The sequence below is a fragment of the Curcuma longa genome, chromosome 10, assembly GCF_044706935.1.
Source record: "Curcuma longa cultivar G26 ecotype Majalengka, Jawa Barat chromosome 10, ITB_CL_G26_1.1, whole genome shotgun sequence".
Lineage (NCBI taxonomy): Eukaryota > Viridiplantae > Streptophyta > Magnoliopsida > Zingiberales > Zingiberaceae > Curcuma > Curcuma longa.
The window spans coordinates 499,600-522,818 of record NC_133870.1 but is presented as its reverse complement, the minus strand read 5'-3'; the positions used below and the strand labels follow the sequence as shown (position 1 = coordinate 522,818).

The 23,219-nt window shown below is 39.1% G+C and overlaps 1 protein-coding gene across 1 annotated transcript; it reads right to left on the bottom strand.

Moving 5' to 3' along the window:
- Positions 1 to 11,334: 11,334 nt before the first annotated feature.
- On the bottom strand, positions 11,335 to 20,786 carry LOC141836017 (ABC transporter B family member 11-like). Its single transcript, XM_074723427.1, has 12 exons — positions 20,574 to 20,786; positions 15,779 to 15,833; positions 15,502 to 15,677; positions 15,198 to 15,419; positions 14,853 to 15,091; positions 14,197 to 14,722; positions 13,849 to 14,122; positions 13,142 to 13,787; positions 12,808 to 13,036; positions 12,472 to 12,738; positions 12,119 to 12,382; positions 11,335 to 11,991 (listed from the first exon to the last, which is right to left on the bottom strand). The coding sequence occupies exons 1-12, from the start codon at positions 20,760 to 20,762 to the stop codon at positions 11,335 to 11,337; spliced, it is 3,744 nt and encodes a 1,247-aa protein (XP_074579528.1). The 5' UTR covers positions 20,763 to 20,786.
- Between the last annotated feature and the right edge of the window lie 2,433 nt (positions 20,787 to 23,219).

Below are 23,219 nucleotides of genomic sequence, written 5' to 3'. Positions count from 1 at the left end.
CATATCACCAAATTTCTATTCTATTAAACTTTCCTAGTGATGATGAGATCTTCTTTAGATCACTAGTATGTCTATTGAAATTGCACACTTTTCATATAGGTTCCATATCAAAGTAGTAGTATCAAGTCTTTAGAAATGGCTGGGCTAGCCTATTCCTTGGAAGATGACGTCAGACAGAATAACGATTATTCTGGAGGCGGAAGATTAGAGGAAAATTATATAGAAAACAAGTATAAAATATTGGAAAAACGAAGAGAAGCCACCATCTCTAGGGTTTTTGTCAAATTTTTTTTTATTAAATAATTAAAAGTCATCTGAAGGGGAGCCTTGGCGCAACGGTAAGGTTGCTGCCATGTGACCTAGAGGTCACGGGTTCAAATCCTGGAAACAGCCTCTTGCCAAAGGCAAGGTAAGGCTGCGTACAATGGATCCTTTCCCCGGACCCCGCATGGCGGGAGCTTCGTGCACCGGGCTGCCCTTTTTTTTTAATTAAAAGTCATCTGAAAACATCTAAACATGTGTATAAATAGACCCTAAACAAACCCTAGCTTGAAAAAGTTAAAAATACCCTCAAGTCCTAAAAATAAAAAATTCTATAAATAGTAAAAAAATATATTTTGAGCCTCCGAAAAGGCACTAAACGATATTTGATGGGTCTAAAAGTGGGTTGGTACAGGTTCCACTCGTACTGAATAGAGGTATCTGAAAGACTAGTTGTGATACCCGAGTCAAAAGTTATAGCTCGTTGAAGTTCGACTCCTCTTGTGACATTCCTACATTAGAAGAGGCTTTTATAGGACCCTATCTGCAACATGTGCAGAATCCACTAGAAAATAAAAAATAGCCATGGTCTTGCTTAAGTGCCAAGAGGTTTCCGCCTAAGTGTCTTGACATTTTTACTCCTTTGGCCTTTCACATGCTCTCAAAGTTTAGCTTGCACCTTTAAGTCATGGTTATTAGTATCGATGGAATCAACATATCTTCACAATGGTATTAAATTATCCACTTTGGGCTTAAGCCCTCATGGTTTTATTTTTGAACTCAACTCAAAAGGCCTCATACCAATAGAAATATCTTCTATTTTATAAACCTATGATCTTTTTCCATGTATTTCCAATGTGGAACTTTGATTGTATCCAACAATGATGAGTGAGTGTGATGAAGCATATTGTAGCTAGAGTGCTCCATTCTCATAGTCCATGTGTGGTGGAGTATATAATAAGTTAAGAGGTTTCCCTCCTAAGTCCCAAATGACTTGTCATTTTGGGGTGGAGTGAGCTCCACCCACCTCACTTCAATAGTGAAAAATATAACATAATGTTGTTATGTGAAGGATCCTGAATATTAATGCTTCACCTAAAATTGTATTTTGATTACTATAACTGCTTGAAACAAATTTCAGATAGACATCTATGAAACCTTCTTGCCCAATTGCATAATTAGACGTTACAGACTTCCACTTGGATTGCTTCAATTGTTATAATCTATGTAGTTACAATTTCTTACTGGGCATATCCCCTCTCAAATTTAATCTCATCATTCTCATACTTATATTTTCTGTTTACCTAAAAATACCATTACTGTAGATAGAGTTTCTACTTAAATAAAAATATCCTTGCAGTAGCTGTGTAATTGATGAAATTTCACATCCATCCATATCTCTACAATGGTATGAAATTATCCACTTTGAGCTTAAGCTCTCATGGTTTTATTTTTGGGCTCAACCCAAAAGGCCTCATATCAATAGAGATATCTTCTATTTTATAAACGTATGATCTTTTTACATTTATTTCTTATGTGGGACTTTAATTGTATCTAATAATGATGAGTGAGTGTGATGAAGCATATTATAATTAGACTGCTCCATTCTCATAGTCTATGTGTGGTGGAATATATAATATGTTAAGAGGGTTCCCTCCTAAGTCCCAAATGACTTGTCATTTTGGGGTGGAGTGAGCTTCACCCACCTCACTTCAATAGTGAAAAATATAATATAATGTTGTTATGTGAAGGATCCTAAATGTTAATGCTTCACCTAAAATTGTATTTTGATTACTACAACTGCTTGAAACAATTTTCAGATAGACATCTATGAAACCTTCTTGCCCAATTGAATAATTAGACGTTACAGACTTCCACTTGGATTGCTTCAATTGTTATAATCTATGTAGTTACAATTTCTTACTGGGCATATCCCCTCTCAAATTTAATCTCATCATTCTCATACTTATATTTTCTGTTTACATAAAAATACCATTACTGTAGATAGAGTTTCTGCTTAAATAAAAATATCCTTGCAATAGCTATTTAATTGATGAAATTTCACATCCATCCATATCTCCACAATGGTATGAAATTATCCACTTTGAGCTTAAACTCTCATGGTTTTATTTTTGGGCTCAACCTAAAAGGCCTCATATCAATGAGATATCTTCTATTTTATAAACCTATGATCTTTTTCCATGTATTTCCAATGTGGAACTTTGATTGTATCCAATAATGATGTGTGAGTGTGATGAAGCATATTATAATTAGACTGCTCCATTCTCATAGTCCATGTGTGGTGGAATATATAATATGTTAAGAGGGTTCCCTCCTAAGTCCCAAATGACTTGTCATTTTGGGTTGGAGTGAGCTCCACCCATCTCACTTCAATAGTGAAAAATATAACATAATGTTGTTATGTGAAGGATCCTGAATGTTAATGCTTCACCTAAAATTGTATTTTGATTACTACAACTGCTTGAAACAATTTTCAGATAGACATCTATGAAACCTTCTTGCCCAATTGCATAATTAGACGTTTACAGATTTCCACTTGGATTGCTTCAATTGTTATAATCTATGTAGTTACAATTTCTTACTGGGCAATCCCCTCTCAAATTTAATCTCATCATTCTCATACTTATATTTTCTGTTTACATAAAAACACCATTACTGTAGATAGAGTTTCTGCTTAAATAAAAATATCCTTGCAGTAGCTGTTTAATTGATGAAATTTCACATCCATCCACCCTTCCTACCAGAATAGTTCAGGATCTACATTGGAGCTTGATTTAGAACACTATGTTGTTCCAGCACCATCTTCCATTGCCGGTGCTCTTTATGCAGCTAACTTGGCAGAGACACCAAGATCATTGCTAGGGACTGGGGATTCCTCTAAAAATGATGCCTCAACTGGTGGTTCATATGGCACAAGTAAAGCTGGTGACTGTTCTAATAGCTTCAAGGTACTTACATGCAACTCTTTTCCTAGTTCTAAGGTCATTGGGCACATAAAAGCATAGTTAATTTCTGGCCTGTAGATATGTGCAGAGCTTGTAACAGGCAAGAAAGGAAACCTTTTTAGAAGTGATAAGTATGCCCTGTTTAGTTTTTGTCATCTAGCTACTAGTGTTTTTTAATGATATTTATCAATTTTATTTTCCTTTGCATCAATCTTTTCCCTATTTTCAACCTTTCCAAACTTTTATATTTTTTCACTCATGATATTATGCTTGATTTTATTCTATTCTATAACTTATTTCAATCTTTATTACTAGTTTAAATTTATTCTATACTATCACTTTATTTCATATTTTCATTTACTCAGGACATGGATGCTGTTGTCTCAGATCCTTGCAAGCTTCTCTCAATTCCTGGTTTCGACTCAAAGTCAGTTGGCACATTCTCACCGGTTCCCAAGCAAGAGGTTCAGAAAGGACTCTTGGTTGATAGAGGCGTGGGCCCACCTAGACTTATTAAATCAGCTGGTGCAGGCATATTCACATTTGATCGCAAGTTGGACTGTGAAACAAAGGTTTGTTCACGGAAAGGATCCTCTGCTCACTTTGTACTTTTTAATTTTGTTCATTATTAGTTGGCTTGTGTGCTTCTCTAGTGTATCTTTATTTCAGTTAAAAAATTGATGTAGGATTAAAACTTTTTATTATATTCACAGTAGTTATACCATTCATTTCTTGGCTCCGGGTTATAATTTCTAAGTCATTTAGAAATCAAAATAGCCATATGACATGTGGGCTCTAACCACAAGGTCTGCAGCAATAGCTTGTTATGTTCTCACCAAACTAACATGGATTTCAAGATGCAAATTTTGATAATTCTAGATTGCATTCTATGAATAGGTTCCTAAAAACATTTGCTAGTCACTGCCATGCAGTTGTGATAAAAGTCAAAAGATGGATTTGCAGGTAAGGGGATTACTTACATCCTCTCGTTTAGTTTACTACAAGAAAATATACTTTTGGTAGAGAGAAAGACCTCCGCTCCTAGAATTTCCTTTGCGTATCCTTACCTTAATAAGGGAATAAGCCCTTGAGTGATTCCTTTGTGAACTTCCTAGGGAGGAACCCTAGACCTTGAGCTTTCGAAAATGGAAGAAGAAGAGGGGTGGTTTCGGTGGAGGAAGAAGAAAATGACTTTTCATCCCCTTGCCTCTCCACTTACTCCTATTTATTCTAAGTGAAGGTGTCCCTTCGCCTCCCCTACCCTTATCTACCATTTCCCTTACCTTTCTAACAGCACACTTCTGCTGGGGCTCCTGGTTATCACATGCATCATAAGGGTTTGTTACTTGCTTGGAGGTTCGGGGTTTGAACTTTGGCTATGTATCCTTTTTGCTCTATTTTCTTTTATTTTTGAAAGAGCCCACATAAAAGCCCATTATAATCATGCAAAAATTCTTATAAAATTGCTAGAAATTTTACGGGCATTACAGTCCCTACCTTATAAAAAGTTCGTCCTTGAACTTAGAATAGCTCTGGATATTTTTGTTTCATATCGTCCTCGCGTTCCCAGGTGGCTTCTTCGAACCGTTGACTTTGCCACAAGACCTTCACTAAGGGCACCTTTTTGTTCCTTAGTCTTTTGACTTCTCGGTCTAGTATCTGTATAGGTCGACTTTCATAACTTAAGTCCTCTTGAACTTGCACTGTTTGTGGCTCAATCACTTGGTCTGTACTGGGAATGCACTTCTTGAGCTTCGAAACGTGGAACACGTTGTGAATAACCGACATCTCCTGAGGCAGCTCTAGCTAAGCTACCTTGCCGACTCTCTTCAGGATCGGATACGGTCCCACATAGCGCGGACTCAGCTTACCCTTCTTTCCGAATCTCATCACTCCCTTCATAGGAGCTACTTTGAGGAATATCGAATCTCCGACTTCGAATTCCAACGGCCTACGCCGCATATCCGCATAGTTCTTTTGTTGGCTCTGAGCAGTTTCAATTCTTTGGCGGATGTTCTATATAGCTAGGGTGGTGTCGTCGATGAAATCTGTTTGGAGTCCCATCTCCTTCTTTTCACCACCCTCGTACCAGCATATAGGAGATCTACATCTCCTTCTTCCCACTTCCTATCAATCAAGATGACCTACTCGACTGAGCAACTGACTCAATTCCATGATTAAAATCAGTGTTAACATTTATATAATCAATTAAAAAGTGAACATCAGGAGCCAACATCATCAGAGAATAATAATAACTCATATATAGACTAACAGCCTATAGTCTCCTCATAATAACTCATATATAGGCTAACAGCCTATAGCCTCCTCAGAATTTATTATCGCATACGTTATCTAACATCACGCCACCACTACTCAGGTGTACGGTTGAGTACTCTGAGTATAAAACTAGGCTTATAATTAACACCTTTTAATATTTATCATTTTTGTATCACAATTAATTCACTTTATATCTTTTCTCATTTCTCATAATTATTACATTCTTAATTTGTATTTTTCTAGATTTGGTCTAAACGACCAATTAAATTCAGATGACATCTTATTCATTCATTTATGTATCACCGTCACGACCCGGAGGTGTCATTCCCGCCTTCGGGAGGTACCTCACTCGGTGACAATATAATAAAGAACCCCAACTGAAAATCAGCACGTCAAGTCTCTGAGCAACTCTAAAGCAACTTAACCAAGGTAGTATTAACTCTGTGCCTGCAAAACTAGAAACCAAAAAAATATAGATAGTTAGCCAAAGGCTAAGTGGGTAATCAGAATAGATGTGCATGAATGTACTATTAATTAAGAAGCCAAGAAATTAGAATGGATCATAATCTCATATTATCTCTTTCAATTCTTGTACAGTTCTCCATTAGTACATAGTATAATATCTGTATATATATATGTATATACATCTCTTTATCATTCTATTCATTTATTGTTATCTGAAAATCAAGTAATATTACTTTTATTTATCATCACCAATAATCTCAATCTGATCAAATATTATGTACAGCATCAACATTTATATATTTAATTAAATAGTGCATATCATGAGCCGATAACATCAGAGTGTAGTAATAACTCATATGTATGTAGGCTAACAGCCTCCTCAGAATATACTGTCGCATATGTTATCAAACGTACGGGCTTTCTCTCTAGCCCTCACCGGTGGAAGACAAGGTAAACACTGACCGTGGCCTCTGCTCTACCACAATAATATGTGATCGGTCAGTGCTCTGGACCAAGGGCTACATTACGCCACCACTCCTCAGGTGTACGGTTCAGTACTCTGGTAAAACTCTAGTATAAAGCTAGGCTCTTAATTAACACCTTTTAATCTTTATTATTTTCTCTTATCTCATTTCTTGTTATATCTTTTTCATTGATTATCATCAGTGTTACATTCTCAGTATGTATATTCATCATTTGGTCTAAACGACCAACTCAAATCAAATTATCTATTGTTCACTCCTTTAGGTATCACAATCATGTTTACAAGTAAAGGTGCATGAGTATCAACCGATAAAAGCTAAGTATCAATAGAATGATATATTAACAGCAAGAACTAAAATAGGTCAAACAATGTAATGATAAGTATCAATAGGCAGAGTAAGTCAGAGTATTTGTTAAATTTTGAAAACACCCTTTTTCCATTTTAATTACCCCCAGATGAAACCCATGTGTGAACAGAAAGTAAATCAATTATTTTTACCCTTTTATGATTTAATTATTTTAACCCTGTTTCAGTATTTTAATTATCACTTTAATCCCCTTTTTTAAAAATAGGTATATAAATATACATGATCAATTTTAATCTAGTTATTCATGCACAAAGATATATACGAGTCAAAGGACAGAAGGTACCCACATTTATCTCTACCAAACTCTGAGTGTCAGCAAATTAGCGTACTCCACTCGAATCAGTATCTACACGTAATATTAGAATAATTCAAAATCAGAATATTCCTAATACCTTCATCCCCGTACCAATTTCAATAATAATCCTCATTAACAAATCGCTTAACGAGAGTATACCTTCTAGGGTCGCGATTAGTTGCACCTAAAGGCAACGATTATTTCTTGTTGTTGTTGGCCGATTGAAACAGGCAGCAAGTTTACCAATTGACACACGAACTCGGGGCTGACGGCTGTGGACAGGCAACAATTAACAACGGCTGAAACAGGGCAGAAATTAGAAAAGAGGAACAAAGAGATACCAAGGTTGCTTTCCCTTCGTCGTTGGTAGCCTCGATCGCGATCGACAATTTCTGCTCGCCACAGCGTCGTAGGCGGAAGGCAGCAGAGAGAAAAAGGGTTCATCACCGGCTGGATTAGGTGAAGAAACAGAAAGGGAAGCCAACCCTCGATTTCGTTCATCGCAACCCTCTCCCTTGCCACACGTGATCACCTTCGCGAAGGCGACATCGCAGGCGTCGGCATCGACGTTCACGGCGCAAGGAAATACGGGTGGTTGAAGGCGGCGCTCGCAGAAGGAAGGCAGCAACGATCGCGACGTTACAAGTAGCGATCGCGGGCGGTCAGAAGGGCGGAAGGCAACGGCGTCGCGGGCGCTGGCAGCGACGTCGCGACACAGCAAAACAAGGGTGTCGCCGCTGTGGAAGGAGGCGGCGATCGCGATGGGCAGAAGGCAGCGGCGTGGGAGGCAACGACGTTGTGGTGGGAGAGGGGTTCGGCTAGGGCTTTCGAAATCCCTTAAATTGCATCCGCAATTTTTCCACCGAAGAAAACGGAGCGGAGGTTGCGAGACGTGTTCAACGATTTTATTTTATTTTATTTATTTATTTATTTATTTGAATTCTAACATTCTTCCCCTTTGATCTCCGCCCTCTGCCCCTTTTAACCATGGTTGTCACAGAATTCTCGGCGCCATAAGCGGAACTTCCAGTCTCCGCAGTTCCGACGAATGCGGGCACTGCACGATCGCGTCGCGTTCGCACGTGCTGCTGACGAGAACCAACAGAGGGAGCCATGTCGGAAGAAGACAACGAATAGGAGAAAATCGCGTGATTCATGTTATAACGAGGAGCTATAGTAATTTTAAACCGGGATTAGGGTTTTGAGCTAATCGGATCACGCGGCCCAATTAAGCTAGATTGAACCAGCTTATAACCTAGGGTTTACTGTAGCAATTGTATCGGTTACTGTAGCAACCCGGATTTAACACAAAATCACTTGGTTTACTAACCAAATAAACTCTGATTTGCTCCAAACTAGTTTTGTTCAATTCATCTTCACAAAATGAAGCTCCTCATCTTTTCTGTTTTCTCAAAACCTCTTCCATCACAAATTAAACTAAGTTGGTTCAATTTGGTTCAAAACTGAATCGTTTGGTTCACTAACCAAATAATCTCTGATTTGACTTAAATTAGTTTCGTTCATTTCGTCTCCACAAGACTAGTTTCATTCTCCCCCACTAGCAAAATTTCTCGTATCTTACAACATGAGTCTCCTAGCAAGTTTAGTCGAAGGAGACGCGAATTACACTGACTAGACCAGTTCTTCAGTGCCAACTCGGATCAAGCGTGAGTCAAGAAAGTCATATGATGAGTCAGCGAACCGAATCTATATAGGAGGTCGAATCTGATCGCGTGCATCCTTGAATGATGGTTGTGCATCTTACCCACACGCATGCCTTATCTGCGAACGTCATTTCCGAGATGTATGTCATTTACAAGACACCTTAATGAGGGTGAGGTGTCCAAGGCGACAACTGGATCGCCATCATGATTCGGATTTGGTGGGGCAGTGAGCTGGATATTACAACACATTTCGCATTTTCGTCTGGTCGATCGGATGGCCAGGATGAAAGCAGCCGAGGGTATAATAGGATGGGGATAGACATGTGGCGTATCCATTGCCCTTATTCTTCCTTGCCTTCACCTTCCTTTTCCTCTGCCTTCTTCCCGAGCGACCTGTGTCTGCAACTTCGTCGTTGCCATTAGCCTGTAAGTCACCGCTAACTCTCCTTCCTTTCCTTAGGCTCGCAAACTCTAGAGATGGACACCAGAGGATCCCCAGTCCCATGGTATGAGTCGATCCCATCTACAGTCACCCACGAGACCAGAGAGGAGCTTAGGATCCTATTTGGAGTATCAGGCATCTGTAGGATTAGGATATCGAAGCCAGATCAGTGACCTAATACCCCACCTCCTAGCTTCATTACTTTTTTCTACGAGCAGCTGATTGGTGGCCTCTGCTCTCCCCACCCCCTCCCCTCCGAGTTCTTCCAAGGCATAGCCACCTGTTTTCACATTCCTCTTCAACAACTGACCCCCAATTCCTTCTAACTTCTCTGCAGGGTGGCCCTCATGTTCCAAAGCTACCTCATCCCACTCAGCTTGGTCTTTTTTCATTAATTCTTCTATCCGAAGAGGATGGAACAAGGAGTATTTTACTTCACTGCGAGGCTGGGTTGCAACTTCCTTGGTAAATACCCGATCTTGCATAAGGGTTGAAACTCATGTTACTTTTTCGTCAGACCTCCAACTCCCTTCTCATTCCCGACTAAGTGGCAGCCTAATATACCGAGTCCTCCCCCTAGAGTCCTATAAGAAAGAGAGAGCACATATAGAGGTGGTCCAGTGATGAGTTAGAGTTTTATGCAACTTATGAATTTATATTGGGTTTCTTCTATAAAAATTAATTGCTTAATTGATATAATTTGATTGTATTTATTGTATGATGGATATGTGGATGCTAGATTGTAATTTCTATGATTTTATGTCTAATTTTTCATTAATTGAAGTTGATTCGATCATTGTAGGGCTCAAAATTGAATCAAGATCAAGTCTAATCGAGATCAAATCCAACCAAAATTGATATAATAAATTGACCCAAACCTCATGATCAAGACTCAAGTTTGATTTGAGCTGAACCCATGCGAATTAGAGCCGAACCAGAACCGAATTGGAGCTGAACCGAGCTAATTTGGAATGAACCAGAGCTGAACCAGAATTGAATCGGGTTCAATTCAAATCGGCGTTTAAACAGGTTTAACGAGAAAGCTACAGTGTCCACGACTTTTGGTTACTGTTCATCATCTTCTTTCGTTCTTCCCGCACCGTTTTTCTTAATTCTCGCGCGGTCAACCTCAGATCTTACCATTCCAACTTGACTTCCGGATCCTAGAAGACAACCACAAGTGAGACTCGACGACAATTGCGAGTGAAATCATCTGGTGAGGGTTTCGCCAGAGGAATTGTTCCGCCGTGGGGTTTCAGCTAGGATCTCTTGATCCGAACAAATAGGAGCATTCAAGAGCATTTGAAGGGGTTCACCAAAGGTTCTTGAGGGTTCCTGAACTCAAATTGCAAACGATCAGATCTTGTATCAAGTGGATTCTCAAATTCTTGATTCGGCTTTGTTCGGTGTATCACGAGAGGATTTCGAGCACTGCATTGATTGGATCAGATTTCATTCAAAGTTGAGCTGAGCTAAGTGGTAATCTTGTGGATTTTTGGTTTTGGATCAGGTCTTGTGTGACAGCAAGGAGTTTGAATTGGAAGGGAAGCTAAGTTTTATTTCTGCTTTATTTGTCTGTAATTTTATTTCTGAATTTCTTATTAAAGAGATCTATCAAAGACTCTTGAATTCATTTTGTTTGGTTAATTCATCATGCTCGTGTAGTTTATCTTGATTTGATTTGTTTTAGTGATTTCTTAACTGAATTCTTAGCTCAATTGTATATTTAATAGTTTTATGGAATAACATTTAACATAGTATTCATTAAGCGGTGCTCTGGGTATATTCAATAGATAAATCAGAGCAAATATCATCTTCGATCGGACTATATATATATGAAAAAATTTATAGTTGTTGCACATGTGTTATGTGTTATTTGTAAATTTTATGATGATAACCTTGAGCAGGACATAACGATTTCATACATCTAATCAGAATAAAATATTAAAACACGCTTAATATTTCTATAATTCTATTCGCATTTTATATAGGAGCATTAGATTTTAGAATTATATAAAATCCAATAACTTAGGAACTTCAATTGTATTTAATCAGCAATAAGACTACACACAAATTTCGCGTCTTTTCGTGCCCAGTTTCATGTCATCGCCAATCAACGAACTAGAGACGACGGACTTGTTTGCAGTGCAACAAGAGAAGCATACAAGCCATCCTGAATCCCCATCAATTGTTCATGTCGTCCTTGCTCAGCCACAGCGCCATTCTTCACCACCGCAATCGCATCGGCTCCTCTAACAGCAGAAAGCCGGTGCGCAATGACTACCGTCGTTCTCCCAACCATGGCTCGATCAAGTGCATCTTGCACCACTCTCTCCGACTCGGCGTCCAGCGCACTTGTCGCTTCGTCAAGCAGCAACACTTTCGGATCCTTAAGGATGGCCCTCGCAATGGCTATCCGTTGCTTTTGTCCGCCTGAGAGCTGCACACCTCGCTCACCGACGTTGGTGTCGTATCCTTGAGGAAGGCCGGAGATGAAGTGATGAGCTCTGGTGGCTTCGGCGGCGGCTATGATCTCCTCCTCCGGTACTGGTCCTTGCTTGCCGTAAGCTATGTTGGAACGTATGGTACCATTGAACAACACGGGCTCTTGGCTCACCAACCCAATCTGCTGCCTCAACCAACGAATGCTCAACTTCTTGATCTCTACTCCATCCAACAAGATGAAGCCTGCATCAGGATCGTAGAATCTCTCCAGAAGAGCAATGACTGTGGACTTTCCACAACCGCTCTCTCCGACAAGTGCAACAGTCTGCAGAACATTAATTGTGCAAATTAAAGAAGGTACTAAATTAACGAGAATTGAACGAAATAAATAAACTTTCCACAGATATCGTTGAACTTAGGAATAGAGTATGTTTTGTTCTTCTTGTAAATACCTTTCCGTGAGGTATGCTCAGGCAAAAGTCAGTGAAGATCTTCACATGCGGGCGAGATGGATAACTGAAGTTGACGTTTTCAAGCTTGATGTCTCCTCTCACACTTTCAATCACAGTTCCCTCATTGGAGCTCGAATCAATTTTAGATTCGCGATCTAGAATGGCGAATATGGAGGCAGCTGAATCCTTGGCATTGGAATAGTCGACGAGAAGTGTGCTCGAAATGGAAACCATGAGAGCTGCCAAGGATAAAGCATAGAACACCTACAATTCGAAATAAGACTCAGAAAAGAAAAAATGGAAAGCGCAGAGATTGTAAGATGGAAATTTAAGGGAGATGGAAAGTTAATTACCCTGAATACTTGGGTGAAATTTGCAGTTCCATCACGAACAAAACGAGCTCCGACATAAAAACACAGGGCATATGTGCAATACATGATTAGAAATGACGATCCATAACCCAAGCCGCTTATTATTCCAAGCTTTTGTGCTCGACTCACTGGGATTGCACATTTTGCTTGGTAAGCAGCCATGCATTTCTGCTCTGCTGTGAAAGAGGCTACGGTGCGGATGCTGGCAATTGCATCACTTGCCACTTGGCTTGCTTCTTCGTACATTGCCTTCACAATGTGTAATAGTTTCAAGAATAATGAAACGAGAGACAAAGAGAACAAACAGTAGACTATTACCTTAGCATCTCCACTGAAACCACGATGGAACTTCTGTTGAAAAAATTCTTGTAGACCTAGTAAAGGTGCTAGCACAAGTATTATTAGTGCCAATTTCCAGTTTGACACCATTGCTATCACGATTCCCACAATAATTGTCGCTATTGTCTGAACCATAACAGCCAAAGTATCTCCGACAAGCCTGCGCACGGTCGAAGCATCTGTTGCTAACCTCGCACCTAGTTGTCCACTGAAAAATCATACTTGAAACTATTTATTCGGATCATAAAAGTTGTTACTCTGTGCAGTAGTTATCGATCCAACATCTAAATACAAGATCAAAATCCAAACTAACCTACTATTAGACGGCTCATCAAACCAACCAATTTCTTGGTGCACCATCTTTTCAAATGAAAGGGATCTTATACGCTGGATCAGCTTGGCCCCGGCCACTCCAAATAAATAGTACTGCACTGGCACCACAAGGAAAGCGATTAGCCCTAGAAGACAATACATCAGTGCCCAAAACCTTGCGCCTCGACGAAGTTGATGTGGTGGTTCAAAGAACGTCTTAAACACGCTAGAAATTAGAATCCCAAAAATAGGGAATAGCGCCCCATGCATTGCGGCAAAAATGGATCCCAAAGCAAGAACAGGTACTTCCGACTTGTTTAGGTATGCCAGTCTTTTAATATATGTTTGTCTGTGAATGCTGCTTTGAGCGTGCTTCTCTCTGATATGATTGTTTCTTGTTGAACTTCCATCTTGGGTTTCAACGAGAAAATCAGTGGATGTTCTGATAAAGACGTTGCTTCGTCCAAGTGATGAATTTTTACTTAAAGATCTTCTGATAGACAATTCGCTGCTGCCTGATCGACTCAACTTCTGTGCATGGGCAACAAATGGAGAAGGAGCTCCTTTCGCATGTTTATTACCATCTTGGAGTTGTACTAGTTGGGAGTAAAAACTTTGAGGGTCCATGATCAACTCATCATGTGTTCCTGCATGTTTAATAAGAGATGAGAGAGTATAAATACTTGAGAAACCATAATGATCACTTGCCTTGTTCGACCAACTTTCCACGAGACACGACTGATATTTTATCAACGTTCTTGATGGTGCTCAAACGATGAGCGACAACAATCGTGGTCCTATTTGTCATGATCGTCTCTAGTGCATCCTGAACTATTCGCTCAGACTCAGCATCCAATGCACTTGTCGCTTCATCAAGAAGCAGGATCTTGGGATTCTTCAGAATAACCCTTGCAATTGCAATCCTCTGCTTTTGACCACCAGAGAGTTGTGTCCCATGTTCTCCGACCATGGTATCGAGCCCCTGGAAGAAACAAGCTTACATTAAGAAGAATAACATCAACAATAACATGGTTAATTGGTGATATTTTTCTTTACGTTTGGCATCTGCTCGATGAACTTTGCAGCATTAGCAAGCTCCATAGCTCTCAAAATCTCTTCAGTCGTCGCGCTTTCCTTTCCGTACGTGATGTTTTCCTTAATAGTGGTGGTAAACAAGACAGGTTCTTGGCTAACAAGTCCAATTTGTTGCCTTATCCATTTAAGCTTCAGTTTTTTTAAGTTGACGCCATCTATCAGTACTTCGCCAACTTGCGGATCATAGAATCTCTCCACTAAGCTGATCACAGTAGATTTTCCACTGCCACTCTCTCCTACTAAAGCCATAGTTGTACCACTTGAAATACGCAAGGAGAAGCCATCAAATATCAGTTGTTCAGGCCTCGATGGATAGCTGAAGTGAACGTCTCTGAGTTCAACCTCACCCTTGATATCTTCCAACAAAATGCCGCTGGTGTCATAAACATCGATACTCGGTATTTGGTTGATTGTCTCGAACATTTTGTATGCTGCAGCTTGGCCCGACGCAAAGGCAGACAGGCATGGTGATGCTTGGCCAAGAGACCTAGTTGAGTTGAGGGGGGAAAGAAATGAAATTAAATCCAAGAATATATATATATATAGCCAAGACTTTTAGATTCTGCTCAGATTGAGGAAAGTATCCAAAATGCTATGAGATTTGTCTGAGGACTTACATTCCACCTGTAGTGACAGCTATCATAACATTGAAAACAGTTCCTCCGTCGTAACCTTTTTCTATGATAAGCTTGGCACCATACCAAACAGCCAGACCATAGGAACAGAAAAGAATAAATATAACGACACCCATTCCAAAACCAGCAGCAGTCCCTTGGCCAACAGCAGCGTTATATGATTTATTTATGAGTTTCTTGTAACTATCAATTGCTTGATTCTCGCCATTAAAAGACACAACCTGATAATTGATATGGTAAACAAAAGAGAGAAGGTGGACTAGAATTTAGAACTATAAATAATAAAACTGCACCAAATACAAACAACTGCATAGAATTTAACCATACTGTTCTAATAGATCCAACTGTGTGTTCGACCACAGTACCAGCTTGGGCATATGCCTTCTGCCCACGGTTTGAGGATTTGAAAATAACTAATGACATGGCGGCTCCAGCAGCAGCAATAAGAGGTATGCTTGACATTAGGACGAGTGTCAAGAGCCAGCCTTTCGTCAATGCAACAATAAAGCTACCAAACAAGGTTGAAGATAACTGAATGAATTTGCCAACCTGAAAAACAGTAATTGCTAGTAACACAAAGAACATGATTGATGATTGTATGTTTTATGGGTTTGTAATCCAGGAACTCTACCTTCTCTCCAATAGCATCTTGGATAAGTATTGTGCCTCCAGACATTCTACTTATCACTTCTCCTGTTGTTGATTCATTATCAAAGAATTCAATTTCCTGTCTGAGAATTGCTTTCAAGTATAAACAACGGATCCGTGCTGCCTGCCTTTCTCCACTAACCATCCAGCAAGCCACCTCTGCCAAAGAAGTTACTTGGAAATGTAAATTAGGAAATTGAATGAATGCACAATGATGAGGTTCCAAATTCATAATACTTGGGCCTTAATGTCACACTTACGAAGAAAGGATGAAACAGCTGCTCCAGCACCTAAATAAATAAATTTTACAACCACCTGAAAAGGAAAATCTGACCAATTAACAACAGTATAAATAAAACAGAAACAAAACTCGACAAACTACTTTTTTTTTCAAGTAGTTCAACAAGAGGGGAAAATTAAAATCAGACAACAGGAATCTGCTTGGTTCAATGCTTCAAGCTCAGACTTGGTAGTGGTGACTTTGCTGCTAAAGGTAATGTTAAGCTTGGGAATGTAATGGATGGTTGCTCGAGCAGCTCGAACAAGGTGCTTAAGAGGTTGACCCTCAATTAAGCCAAAATAGCTTCTCCACATCTACATCACTTCTTCATGGATGAGAATTTTGAATCTGAATTGAGGACAATGAGTTGGACGTTAGGATGTTTCAAAAGTTCCCCTTCTATCATACCTTCACAACCTTTCTATAGGGTTGAAGAGCATGCCAAATTGTTGTTTTCATAACATAAATGATTCATCATCTATGATACCCCACCATGATACTGATCTTGCTTCAGGTCAGTCAGCCATGCCTACATGATTCTATCGGCACTGTTGCTTACGTATGTGAAGACGTTACCATAAGACTCACCTCTTCTAGAAGGTCGATGGTTCGACAAATTAACTGACCTCTCCCAAGCGGTCAACATATTGGCACTTATAAAGATTCGTAGAAAGTCACTAGTAGCACCCGCACCCTTTACACCAAGCTCCCAGAACCCTTCCCACCTAGCTCTCCAAGCTCTCCCCTCCAAACAATCCGAGCTCCTCGAGCACTTCGAGCTCCCTGAGCTCTCCAGACCAAGCTCTCCAAGCTCTCAACACCGAACTCCCCAAGTTATTCCCTTCGGACACCAAGTTCCTTGAGCTCCCTATATGCCAAGCTTGATTTCTATAGATCCTTATTCTGATTGTGGCTCATCTACAGTGACCCCCCTACAGCTATAGGTCATAATCAGAAATGACCTAGAATACCTACGTGACCTTCCATGATCCACAACTCCACAATCCATAATCCCTAGAGCCTAACAGCTAAGGAGGCGGTGAAAATTATGACTGATGAAGGCTATGGTGGCAGTCTATCCTTTTTACACCAATAGGGAATCAACATTGTTGAATCATTCCCTCCCTCTTAGATGAAGTTCCTCATAGTACCAGTAGTGGTGGAGACCTAACCCTTGGCCAAGATTACTAACAACGCAGTAATGGAGTTTACTTAGAAAAATCTCATCTGCAAGTTCAAGTTGGCATGGAAGTTGATCTCAAACAATGGGAGGCAATTACAAAGAAGAAATATTCAGACCTAGTGCAAGGAATTCAAAATCCAACAAATCTTCACATTAGTATTATATCCACAAAACAATGACTAATTCAAGGTCGCCAAGGCATCATACAATGTCTCAGAACTAAACTCACGCACATTAGGGTGAGTTGCGTAGATAAGCTACCTAGCATACTGTGATCATGTTGCACTAATATCGATGACCACCGTTAGAGAAATCTTGTTCAACCTAGTTTATAGAATCGAGGTCATCCTCCTAGTTGGGATCAGGACAGAGACGAAAACAATACACTCTTGTGACAATTCTAAAATAGAATGTCGACTTAGACCTCATTACAGAAAAGAGGGGAAGGACTTCTATCAAGATGGAGCCTTACAAAAGCTGTGTATGCCAAGCTTTACAACCAGAGGGTGGTTTTGTGCTCTTTCCAAGTTAAGGACTTAGTCCTTCAAAGAATTTAAATTATAAGAGAAATTGGCAAAATGAGAAGAATCATTCAAGGTGATTCAAAAGCTCAGCTCAGGAACCTACTATAAGTGAAGAGATTGTGACATTCCATCCACCAACGCCCATCTATACACTATTCAAAGCCAATCACCCTAAATGGCAAGCTCTATATCACTCTGAGCCAAGATCTTCCACGATGGGAAGTTACCTCCTACTTGACTGCCTCTTCATTTTTATTGTCATTCAATCTACTAGGTCATTCTTTTCTTCAATTAAAATGCAGTTTTGAAAAGATATTCAACTTTGCTACTATTCTAGATGAGTCTCCCAAACTTTGTCTCAAGACTATAATTTCTCTCCATTCTCAATTGTTCACCTAAAGGTGGCATGATCAAGCTCCCTCTTAGTCTTAGTAGTTCGCCTAAAGACAGTCGACTTACGAAAGTCTCTATTTGACCTGAATGGTTCACTTAAAGGTTATAGAATTGAGCTTCCTTTTAGCCTCGGTAGTTTGCATAAAGTCTCTAAGGCCGATCTACAACCTCTCCTCAACCTTAGTCATTTGCCTAAAGGTAATGGGTAATAGCTCTTCCCCTAAGTCTCAATGGTTCGCCTAAAGATTATGAGGTTGACATACGAAAGTCTCTTCTTGACCTCAATAGTTTGCCTAAAGATCACAACATTGAGATCCTTGTTAGCCTAAGTGGTTTTCCTAAAGACTCTGAGATGAATATATAATCTCTTTTTGACTTTAATGGCCCACCTAAAAGTTCTGAGATTGAAATCTCCCCCTTAGTTTTAGTAGTCGGCCTAAAGACTCTCAAGTCAACATATGAAAGCTTAATCTTGACCTCAGTGGTTCACCTAAAAGTTGCGAGATTGAGCTACCTTTTAGCCTCAATGATCTACTAAGATTTTGAGGTTGATCTACAATCTCTCCCCGACCTTAATAGTTCACCTAAAGGTCGCAGGATAAAACATTTCCACTTAGTCTTAGTGGTTTGTCTAAAGACTTTGGGATCAACTTACTAAAGTATCTCTTTGACCTTAGTGGTTCACTTAATGACTCTGAGGTTAATCTACAATCTTTTTCCAATCTCAGTGGTTCATACAAAGGTCATAGGATCAAATTCTCCCCCTTAATCTTAACGATTCACCTAATATTCTGAGTCAACTTATGAAACCTTTTTTGACCTCAGTGGTTCGTCTAAAGGTCATGAAATCAAGCTCCCACTTAGCCTCACTAGTTCACCTAAAGGCTCTAAGGTCAATCTACAACCTTTCCCTCACTACAGTAGTTCGCCTAAAGGTTGCAGAATTGAGTTTTCCCTCTTAATCTTAGTGGTTCACCTAAAGGTCGTGGAGTCGAGCTCTTCCTCTTAGTTTTAATGGTTCACCTAAAAACTCTAAGATCGATTATGGAAGTCATTTCCTGACTTTAGTGATTTATCTAAAGGTTACGGGATCAAACTCCCTCGTTGCATTAGTGACGTTAACATAAAGGCCTTGAGAATGATCTATCAGTCTCTCTCCAATCTTGGTAGTTCCCCAAAAGGTCACGAGATTGAATTTCTCATCTCGGTCCTACTGGTTCTCCTAAAGGCTTTTGGGTAAACTTACTATGGTCTTTCCCATATATCATCTCAGATAAGTTCTCTCCCTTAGCTTCCTTGGCTTTAGGGTTGAGTTTCAGGTCCCCACGGGCGGGGTCAGCTGGTCAGGGCATGGGTGCTTGCAGCATGAGGTGGGTGGTTCGAGGGCTCATGGTTGCATTTGCGATAATATCAATCTGTGCCATGTTTCCAAATCCCTCGGCCACCATGCCCTGGTCAGTCCCGCATTCACTGTGATTTACCTCTCCACAGATGGTCGGGGGGCCGATCGTGTGGGGCCGCTAAGTTGGCGGATTCCAACCTTTTGCAGCTTGAGTTTCAGACATCTCTCTTAATTGGACCTCATCTTAGATTAAATTCTGCTTAGTCCCATAATCTTTGAAGTCGGTCACATTACACTAGGCTCAATCATATTAATATAAATATTTTAAATATAATTTATTTTAATTTGGTATATTTTTCTAATTTTTATTTTTAATTTTGCAATTAAACTAGGCCTGTGGACTTGGATTTGCACAGGCCGATGATCATGTTTGATTGAATTATTAATTAGATAGGCTTTGCTAAGTGTTCAACCCAAGTACAACCATTTGTCAACTTTAGGTTGGTTATAGGGGTTATGCTCAACACAACCCTTTGTCCTAAATTAGTAAGTTTTCATATAGATTGCTAATAAAAAGCTCCAACAGGGTTGTGTGAATTAGAAAAACTCAAACAAATATAGAGCATTGTATTTTAATAGGCCATTTAGACAAGTGTCCTCTAATGGTATTCTGTCAAGTGGATACTTTTTTGCAATGATTAACCATCATGAGTCTTATGTAAAAATAAAAGAGAGAGAAATAGAAAATGAAATAATAATTTAAAAATATAATTGTAGTCTAATAGATATATTTAATTTATACAAGTTATTTATGTAAAATATTAGCACAAATATAGTAGTTATTATGAACATGGTATGTAATCACAGTTATAAAAGTAGCTGAAATGTTAAAATTATTATTTGTATGATCATAAAGTCTTTTTAAATTAAAATCAAACACTATGGGTAAGTATTGCTATTTTGTTATCATTTATATATTCTTTTATGTGATTAGATATTTCTTGAGGTTATTGCGTTCCAAATTGCACGTACCACAAGATTTCATGCATATATTTTCTTAACAGCAAAGAATCAGCACTAAAATACGCTTAATTTTACACTTCAAGGTGTTACTGATTGGTCCAGTATGACGAGAAAAACACGAAACAAGAATCCTCAAATCCATCTGGTTTCCAAAATAGACAAAATCACAGATACGAAGGATAAAAAAACGAAAAGAAAAAAACATAATTAAGCACGCACACAATCTCATATATATTCAATATCTTAATTTGGGAAACGAATCGAAGCCTACCGGGATGATTAAGGATGATCGATATATAGATTAACCCACCTTGGATACCTCACGGACGATGGAATCCTTGCTGGCGTCTCCGAAGGCGTTGATGAGCTCTCCGAAGATGATGGTCATCAACGGCATTGCCATGCCGCTACCCACCGCGCCGACCGTCCCCGCCGTCATGAGAGCGACGTCCCGCGCGTCTGCGAAGGAAAACAGCTTGTGGAAAGGCACCCTCCCCATCTCGTCCGTCTCCCGCCGCGCCTCCTCCCCGTCGCCCATCGCAAACCTCGATGGATCGGAGAACACTTTGTGGCGAGTGAGGAGTGTACGTTGGTTTATATAGGAATGGGGGCAGGTTGGATCCGACGGTGGGGACGAGTACGACAAACAATGCTTCTAGAAACAAACACAATGCTGTCTATGGTGCATCTCCTCTTTTGAATCAAAATGAGTCTTGGCAATTAAATCGGGACCGCGTGGCTGGATTAATAAAAGCTGGCGATTGAACTCCTACCTTATATTAGCGCAAGAAAAATAGGAAAGTAACTAAAAATAATAATAAACACTTGTGAATTAGAAATATATTTAAATCAAATCAAATTGAACATTTATCACAGGAAATCCTTAGTAATTAATAATTACCAAATAGACTCTCATATTAGCTGAGGTGTTTGTTCTCTTTATTCGAACGGAAAGACATGCATACTTCAAATTCCTTCTAGAAAATCAGACTTCACTTCACTGGATCAAATTAATTCGATGGGTACTATAGCTCCTGTCCATAATAGAGTTATGCTCTAAAAACGCCGGGCTTCATGGATGTGCTGTGATACCATGTTCTTTCACCCAGCTTGGGCTTACCCTAGTTGGCCTGAGCTCAGTGGGCTTTTGTCCATGTCAGCTGGAGCCCAAGCTTGATTGACAATTAAACTCGCATGTCATGTGTATGGATGGATATATGTACGTGATTTTTATTTTTAATTAAATCACGTGATAGATAGCCTATGTATTTTTTTTTCTACATATAGTTAGCATCATCTGTTTTCCTACAAAAAATATAATGAGTCAATTTAGAAAATTTATCCACGACCACAAAAATAAAATCCATACCTCATTTTAACCTAGGTAATCCTATAGAAAAGTCAATGGAAATATCAACCTAAGGTTCACTAGGAATTGGTAAAGGTGTGTACAATTCATAAGGTAAAGATCTTGATTTTGCTTACCTACATGTGATGCACTTCTCACAAAACTTGATTACATCTTATTTCATGTGAGGCTAAAAGAAATGTTCAACCAAAACTTCTAGAGTTTCTTACTCCAAAATATCCCATTAGTCTCCCACTATGAGTCTCTTGGACTAATAATTCCCTCAATGAACAATTAGGCACACAAAACATATTCACCCTAAAAAGAAATCCTTCATGCCTATAAAACTTCCCAAATGCAGCATGTTCACAAACATCAAACACATTTCCAAAGTTAGGATCATTAGAATATAGATCTTTAATGTATTCAAATTCTAACAATCTAGTGTTCAAGTAAAGATCAAGGTACACCGTTGAGACAAAGCGTCTGCAACAGTGTTTTCCATACTTTGTTTATACTTCATCACATAAGGAAATGTTTATACTTCAATGATTCATGATCAGTGTAAATGACAAACTCTTTAGGCCACAAGTAATGTTTGTAAGTCTACTGCGACGTCTCCAATGCCCTACACATCTCCTTATTATATTGGAATAGTTGAGAGTTGCTCCACTCAACTTCTCACTGAAGTAAGCAATGGGTCTCATATCCTGTATAAGCCTAGCACCTATACCAATACTAGAAGCATCACATTCAATTTCAAATGTTTTAGAAAAATCTAGGAGGACTAGTAAAGGAGCAAAACTTAGGGGGTGTTTGGTTTGAAATTTTTTTTTCTATTTTTTGTTTTCCATTTTCTATTTCTGTTTTTCTATTTTCTAATCTAGTTTTTAGAAAACAAAAAATACGTTTGGTATGATATACTATTTTCTATTTTCTAGAAAAGAAAATTAAAAAATATGTTTGGTTTGTTAATATAAAAAATTATAAATAAAATAATTTTTTTATAAAAGATATTTTTAAAATAGTTTGGAACATTCAATATAATTAATTGACTACATCTATACGAGTACCGACCGAACCAATTTATTATTTAGTCGGTCTAATTAAATTATTAAAACAATCGATTATGTTACAAGAAGGAATATGAAATAGATAAGTAAAGTTAGTTTCGAAATAGATTAATAAATAATTATTTCATTTGAATTTAAAATAATTATTTCATATGAAATATATAAAAATGATATATAACAGAACACTCTTTTTTCTCTCTTCTTCTCTCTTGCAGAAAATAATTAGATATAAAGCAACAAAGTTCCGAGTTGCTGTAGCGGGACGCTAGCGAGAGAAAAGCTTCTCCCGGAGCTCCACCGTGTCAACCTATGGGCCCACGTTGCTAGGCCTGTAATAACCTGTCACCGGATCCGGCACCCAAGAATTTAGTAACAACGATGAAGAAGTGGAAGCAGAACAAGTGGTATTGGAGGATTTCATCACCACTGTCGTTTTCTTCTTCGTCGCTGTTGCTGCGGCGGAGTATGCCCTTCTGAATCCATTATAATACATCGTTCATTAAGTTAGCATTAGCACATATAGGGGCAAGCTGTT